The sequence below is a fragment of the Rutidosis leptorrhynchoides genome, chromosome 1 (genome assembly GCF_046630445.1).
Source record: "Rutidosis leptorrhynchoides isolate AG116_Rl617_1_P2 chromosome 1, CSIRO_AGI_Rlap_v1, whole genome shotgun sequence".
Lineage (NCBI taxonomy): Eukaryota > Viridiplantae > Streptophyta > Magnoliopsida > Asterales > Asteraceae > Rutidosis > Rutidosis leptorrhynchoides.
In genome coordinates this window covers 496,364,135-496,371,954 of record NC_092333.1, presented here as the reverse complement: position 1 = coordinate 496,371,954, position 7,820 = coordinate 496,364,135, and the positions used below count along the sequence as shown (strand labels likewise).

General features: G+C 37.2%; 1 protein-coding gene across 1 annotated transcript; it reads right to left on the bottom strand.

Moving 5' to 3' along the window:
* Positions 1-1,816: 1,816 nt before the first annotated feature.
* LOC139840964 (premnaspirodiene oxygenase-like) lies at positions 1,817-6,586 on the bottom strand. Its single transcript, XM_071831206.1, has 3 exons — positions 5,615-6,586; positions 4,607-4,886; positions 1,817-2,148 (listed from the first exon to the last, which is right to left on the bottom strand). Exons 1-3 carry the CDS (start codon positions 6,584-6,586, stop codon positions 1,817-1,819), a joined length of 1,584 nt encoding a protein of 527 aa, XP_071687307.1.
* Positions 6,587-7,820: the final 1,234 nt, after the last annotated feature.

The following is a 7,820-nucleotide window of genomic DNA, read 5'->3' as shown; positions in this document are numbered from 1 at the left end:
CTGGAGACTCAGCCTCCTCCTACTAAGGCTACCGTCACTGCACCTCCTCCAAATCCTACTCCAGAGACTCAGCCTCCTCCCACTGAGGCTACACCATCCTCTTCTACTTCTACTCAAACGGGTACAACGCCTCAATCTTCACACCACTGGCATATCTCATGTTCCTCGCACTTACACTGAATCTCTTAATGACCCTAACTGGAAACAAGCTATGACTGAGGAGTATACTGCTCTAATTAACAACAGTACTTGGAAACTTGTGCCTCGTCCCTCAGACACGAACATTGTTTGCTCCATGTGGCTATGCAAGCACAAGTTTAATGCGGATGTCAAGAACGATTTTTTACACGGATAGCTTTCAGAGACTGTTTGTATGCACCAGCCAGGGTTTCGGACCCCAGATATCCGGCTCATGTGTGCTTATTGCAGAAATTTTTATATGGCCTTAAGCAGGCCCCTCGCGCTTGGTTTCAGCGCTTTGCAGGGTATGCTCAACGGATTGGTTTCCACCAAAGCCGCTGTGACACCTCTCTTTTTATTTATCATCGGGGATCTGATATAGTATACCTGCTTTTATATGTTGATGATATTGTGTTGACTGCTTCTTCTACAGGTTTACTTCAGCGGATTATTTCTTCCTTACATAAGGAATTTGCTATGATGGATTTGGGACCCTTGAACTACTTTCTTGGGATTCACGCCACTCGTATTGCATCTGGCATGTTCATCTCTCAGAAACAGTACGCTACCGAGATTATTGAGCGGGCTGGTATGCCTACTTGTCATACCTTCCGGACCCCGGGGGAACCGGGTGCCAAACTTACTAGCCATGGCCCTCCTGTTCAGGACCCGACTCTCTATTGGAGCCTTGCTAGAGCATTGTAATATCTCACATTTACTCGATCTGACATCTCATATGTTGTGCATCAGATCTGTCTCTTCATGCATGATCCTCGGGAGCAGCACATGCACGCCCTCAAACGGATTATTCGTTATATTCAGGGAACCACTGAGCTTGGTTTACAGTTATATGCATCTTCTCCCACCACATTGGTTGCCTACTCTGACGTTGATTGGGCAGGTTGCCCCACTACTAGATGATCTACCTCTGGCTATTGTGTTTTTCTTGGTGACAACCTTCTTTCATGGTCATCCAAGCGGCAACTCACGCCATCTCGCTCCAGTGCCGAAGCAGATTATTGTGGGGTTGCTAATGCGATTGCCGAGACTTGTTGGATTCGCAACCTTCTTCGAGAGCTTCATTGTCCTCTCACCTCAGCCGCCACTGTGGTATACTGTGATAATGTGAGCTTAGTCTACCTACCTAATAATCTAGTTCAGCACCAGTGGACCAAGCATATTAAGATCGACATTCACTTTGTTCGTGATCTAGTTGCTCAAGGACAGGTAGGTACCGGTTATACATGCTCCGTCCAGATATCAGTTTCCAACATCTTCATTAAAGGTCTCCCATTCGCTATGAGTTTCGATCGAGTTTGAGCGTCCGACGTACTCCCACTCCAACTGCGGGGGATGTTAGACTATATTATTTATCCATATTATTCTAGTCCATGTATTATGTTTGTTGGGCTTAGCCCATTATTTATTATTAGGGTTTTTAGCTATATATAGCCTCTTTACATGTACTAGTTTTCATTCACAATAATACACATCTATATTACCCTTCGACATGTAGTATAAGTCGATCACTCCTTGCAAGAAATTAAAAGATCATATCTTGAACTAGTAACACATTCATTAATTAGAGGTGTACATCCGATTATCATTAAAATTTTTGAAGATACAAATTGATTCTTCAAAGTGCAGTATACGAAGTGGGAATTAGATAGAGGTTATTTCTTCTCCTACAGGTAGCTCCAAAAGTCTCATTCATGTCCAAGTCTTCAGGCTTCATTCCTTCAGGGACATTCCAGTCAAAATGGTAGAGTAAGTGAGATAGAATAATCTCAACGTTCGCTACACCAAACAAAATGCCTGGACACATCCTTCTTCCGGCCCCAAATGGAAGATACTCCAAATTGTTTCCTGAGAAATCTATACTACTGTTTTCAAACCTCTCGGGTAGAAAACGATATGCATTGTGCCAGCATTCAGGATCCCTTCCAAGAGCCCATGCATTGACGATGACTTTTGTGTAACGACCCCGACAAATCGTCAAGTGACAGCGTCGTCTACATGGGTCCCATCACCTGGTCATAAGTCTTTATGACAACGTTTGACCAAAATATGTCGCCTTCATTTCAAAATAAAGATTGTTTCCAAAGTTTACAAGAATTGTTCAACCAAAAGTTAAGTTACAAGGTTATAAGTACAAATGAAATCTAGACGACACGGTTTAAAGTAAAGTCAAAAGACGCTCCATGAAATGCATGTATACTCGACATCCAATGCAAGTATCAAATAGTAAGCGGAAGCATGTTTCACATATCGTGCAAGCCCTGAGAAAAACATAGAAATCTGTCAACGAAAACGTTGGTGAAATCATAGGTTTAAGTAAGTAAGTGAGTAAAAGTAAGTAAGTCGAACCACAAGGTTTGAAAAGTTGAAATAATAGTAATACATTCTAAAAGTTAATATTCACGAGCACCCAATTATCAAAGCTTAACATTCCATCCATTGTATACCCCATCCATAGTGCTAGAACAAACACTGATTCTCGAAAATATATTTCATCTGTAGACGGTAGCGAACCGTCAAAGATGAGGGTTGTCAACCCATATGGCCATATAACATAAGTTCTCGCTTACACCCGTCAAGTGTAACTAATGATAATCGAATTGAGGATTTTTGTTCTAAACTCGTATGTAGAATGTTTGTTTTCCCGTTCTTGTGTTCACTTAGTTCAAAAGAATCGTTTATGTTTTCTCATCCCAAATATAAGTTCAAAAAGAGTAAAAGTGGGACTATGATCTCACCTTGCGTGCAAGAGTTAATAAAGTACTTCAACAAGTAAACGCGTGCAAAGACAAAGCTAGTCTTGACCTAAACATATAGGTTATATCAATAACGGTAAACACAAACGGTCAAAGATGTTCAATTAGTCCTATGGCTCGTTACAACTCGATTATGTAGCATGTGAATCAATTAGTCAAGTTTCATGCACGATACAAGTAATTAAGCATGTTAGAACGATCGTATAATTGTTTGGTTAAGTTTGACTAAAAGTCAAACTTGGTCAAAGTCAAAGTCAACGAGGTCGGGTCGGGTGTCCGACAATTTTCTCATGATGAGAAGTCATATACGAGCATAATAGTCAAGTTTCATGTTAATCGGAGTTACGGTTAAGCGGGAAACATTTTGGGAGCGTTTAAAGACAAGGAAGTTGGCCTGGGCCATTTGCGCGGTGCGCAATGGGTTGCGCGGCGCGCACCCATGTGCAATACCAGGTCAGAACTCGACCAAGGGAACCATTTATTTGGTTTTTCTGATTTGCGCGGTGCGCAGGTGCACGCGCGGCGCGCATAACCTGGGGAAGTGCTGATTGCAGAAGAAAAAAAAAAATAACTTAAGTAACGAACCAAAACTCATTTTAACATATTTCATGCACCGAAAACACTTAAAACGCATATCATATAACATGAGAAAGGTAATTTGACAAGGAGAATAACTAAACGCATTTACTCAATCAAAACCAAACAACTTATATCAAAATCACCATTAATGCTCATCATTTATTACTCCAAGTTCATAAATGCCATATTATGATTCGGTAAATTAATGCACATGTGTAATACGCCATTTTGAAGATAATCAAGCATACAACACAACTAGACACTTACAATTAACATTGCTAAGCATTTAATGCATCAAATATTCAATTTACTTTTATCAAACCCTAACCCAAAATCATAAAATCAACAATCTTGCTTATGAAACTAATCCATGTCAAACTACATACCAATTTGAAGCTAGTGATGTTAGGAACACAATTAAAACATGAATTTTCATCATCAAATAACATATGTACACCTAAAACTCAAGATTAAACAAGCATTCTTTCAATATGAGCTAGTTACACCAAAATAGCAAGAACAAGCATACAAAACACATAATCATACTAGACTTGAGCCATAGACACTAATTAACAACCTTTTAACTCAAGAACATGAATTTAAAGAAATCTAGTGATTTAGAAATGTTACCCAAATGTGATGAAATTGGTACCAAATCGAAGAGGATGAAGAGAGGATCACGAATATATAATTTGTTTTGATGTTTGATTGCTTGAATGGAAATAGATGATGAATTTAGTGAATGGGTGTTTTGAGTTCAAAAATGGTGGAGAGAAAAGAAAAAAAGAAAGTGGGAGGTGAAATGAGTGGATAAGAGGAGGTGTTGACCATTTGACCTAGTCAAATGTTTGGCACCTTGGCGAAACTAGTCCCTCAAGTTTGTTGTCGGGTGCGGGAATTAACCAAACGAAATATTTAACTTCACGAGAGTACGGGGGACGTTATAATCCAATAACGAAAATATTTTAAGAATGTAGCTAAAAGAGGATACGAATCGAGATGCTGAGGATATTAAATAAATAAAAAAAAAAGACGGCGTTAAAATAATTTAACGGAAAAATGCGGGATGTTACATTTTGTTTTTACGGGTATGACATATCCGTTGATCTCACAACTTTCCCTACATTCTCTAGGAAGCAATAACGGTGCAGCGGGATGCAATCTCATAGTTTCTTTAATTACCATCTTTACATACTTAAGTCCTTGAAAAGCAGTTTCTCGTAATGGCTTTCTATTGAAAACTTCTCGCACTTCTTTTTGTGCTTTTACTAACACTTCAGGGTTCCTTAGAATTTCAGACATGGCCCATTCCAAAGTTGCCGAACAAGTTTCAGTTCCGGCTGAAAAAATATCCTACACATGCAAGAGTACAGCATTTATATAATTGTGGTAACATATTGAATTAACTTACGGCCATTCAAAAATCAAAAATAAAAATTTGATATAACTCACCGTGGATGATTAGAGGATTATCTAGAAACTCTTTGCATTGTTGTAAGTTGTTACTTATCTATACATTAAGAATGTCCCATATACTACCCCCTCTATCCTTCGTTTTTTGATGTCTCATTAATTATTCGGTTTCATAAGTAGATAAAAATAATGAAAAGAAGTTCTTTTATGCCTTTAATGTATGTAAGTAAAATAAAAGGATACGTAGAAAAAGTAAAGGGTAAAACACTAAAGCTGACAAAAAAATTCAACCTAAAAATAATGTTTCTTGACTGTGTGATTTTTGTCTATTTTGTTTTGTCTGTGGGCATTAAATTTGGGACAGAGGGAGTATGTTAATTGCAATTCAATTTGTTTTCTTTCATTATAATTGCAACCAATTGAGCATGTCAAGTAAAACATGTAATTGGATAAGGTTTTCCTTTGACTACCAGGAAAAGGGAAATATTTTCTACTCTATGCGACCTAATCAGGTTATCCATGACAGTTTCTGGTCCTTTTTTCCAGGCCACCTCAGTATATGTGAATATGTTGCTAGTGAGGTTTGAATATGAGAACTCATTAAGCATAACAACAAAAAAAGAAAACTGTTTAATTCATAACTTGAGAAGTCTTAGATATATACTTACCAATATCACTGCTTTAATGTTATCTGTTGTGATAGGAAACTCTAGATCGCCGCTATCTTTAAGTCTAAAAAGAATATCAAGCAAATCTTCCTTATCAATGTCGACGTCCTTGACCCCTTTAATATTTTCCTTGTCCTTTTCATGTTCTGCAATTACGCTATTAAGGATTTTGTCAAGATTTTGGTGGATTTTTGCCAACTTGGAAGTCGTCCTTGTAACATTATGAAGAAATTTATAGGATGGAAACAAATCAGCTACATCAAATCCTCCAGCTACGTCAGTAAGACCCTGTAGCATTTGAACTAGTAAATCTTGATCTTTGGGTATCTTTCCAAAAGCAGCTCTAGAAGTTATTGTATTCGTCAACGTAAAAATCTTTTCTGTAAGATTAATAGGTGATCCTGAGGACGACACAATCGATTCTATCATAAACTTGACTTCTTCTTCTCGAATATAAGAAAATGACTGGACTTTCTTGGCACTAAGAAGTTCTAAGGTGCAAATTTTCCGGAGTTGTCTCCAATAATTACCATACGGAGAAAATCCGATGTCGCTGTTGTTATACATTATGATCTTACCGGCTTGAATTTCAGGCCTATTTGCAAATGCAAGATCGTTCTTTATCATAATTTCTCTGGCCACTTGAGGTGATGAAATAATCAATGCAGAAACTTCACCAAGTTGAAGATGCATTAACGGACCATGTTTTCGAGCGAGGTTTCGAAGGACAACATGTGGTGGTTGTCTACTTACCATAGAAAATATGTTTCCAACAAGTGGTATTTTCCATGGACCCGGTGGTGGGAACTTTGGTTCAAAGTTTGGTCTTTTTACTATGATTAGTTGTTTGATCATGAAGAATATAGTTACAAATATAAGTAGGAGTGAAAACGAGATTTGGAACTCCATTAGAGAAAAATAGAAAGAAAGGTGAAATGGCTTTACCTTGTTATCTTGTTCAAGAGACGGCATCTTTTTATAAGCAAAACATCAACATGGGATTCTTTTTTTTCTAGATTTTTGGTCATTAAGTTTTCACTGTCTTTTTTCATTAAGATAACATCAATCACCCCCTTCCAAATTTCTTGTCATGTTATGGTATTTCAAACCTTAATTGATATGCATTATTCCAACATTGATCCTCCTAGAGTTCAAGTACCTTTTGTGTATTTATACGTCCACTATGTAAATGTGTTTTAAGAAACGTCACTAAATTCACTCCACCAATAATCACACTCTCTACCAATGAACACTATCATCTCCACAAAAATTTCCTTTGATCGACCGTAACACTTGATTAGGGACAACCTGAAATCGAATTCTATTATGGGGTGAAAATAGTATTTTTGTAATTTTACGTCAAATAATTTATTACTGTACAAAGTAACAACATATTTGCATGTGTGTCCAAAGTAGAAACGATGGTGGAGGTTATAACTTCATAGTTTTACGCAATAAAGTGTCGTATAATACTACTCCTATTTATTTATTTATATTTATTTATATTTATTTACAAGGGTTATTTGTGTAAATTACATCAACTAATTTACTACGTTGTAATATATTGTTTGTCCAAAAAACGGTGGTGCAGGTGATAGATGTTTTCCAAAGAAGAAACGGTGCGGCAGCCTGCAGGTGATATTTCGTCGTTTTAGGCAATAAATTGTGGTCTGATATTATTAGTAACATATATATACACACAAGGTTATTTGTGTTAATTATATCAAATACTCCATATATATTTGTTTGTCCATAAAAAAAATGTGCTGCAGGTTATATTTGTTTGTCAAAAAAGGAATGGTGGTTCAGGTTAAGCTTGTTGGAGCTAATTGGTTAGAGTGTGTCCCATATAGAAATGTGAAATAAATAAATTCTTATATATAAGTTTAAGGGAACTTCCTTCTATCACCAATTGGTTCTAAAGTACTTTTGAGCTTATATGTTGTACATGTTGCTGGACCTAAATTGATCTGACAAGTGGTATCAGAGCAAGTGGCACAAGTGTAATCATTGTAGCAACAGTAGTTCAAATCAGGCTGACTTTGGACGTGACCATGTCTGCTAAAATTGTGACTAAAATTTATTGTTATATAAATGATCATCATATAGTTCATCATATTATATTACATTCAGGGGCGGAACTTAGTTATATCCGGAGGGGGTGCCCGCCCCCTCCGGATTTGAAAAAAAAAAAAAAATTACACTA

Bases quoted from the DNA above. Each gene is read 5' to 3' on its own strand.
- LOC139840964 (XM_071831206.1), bottom strand. From the start codon at position 6,586: ATGCCGTCTCTTGAACAAGATAACAAGGTAAAGCCATTTCACCTTTCT. The intron at 4,887-5,614 runs GTAAGTATATAT...TTGCATGTGTAG, and splicing joins ACATTAAAGCAGTGATATTG to GATATTTTTTCAGCCGGAAC. The intron at 2,149-4,606 runs GTAACATCCCGC...GTTACACAAAAG, and splicing joins CATACCCGTAAAAACAAAAT to TCATCGTCAATGCATGGGCT.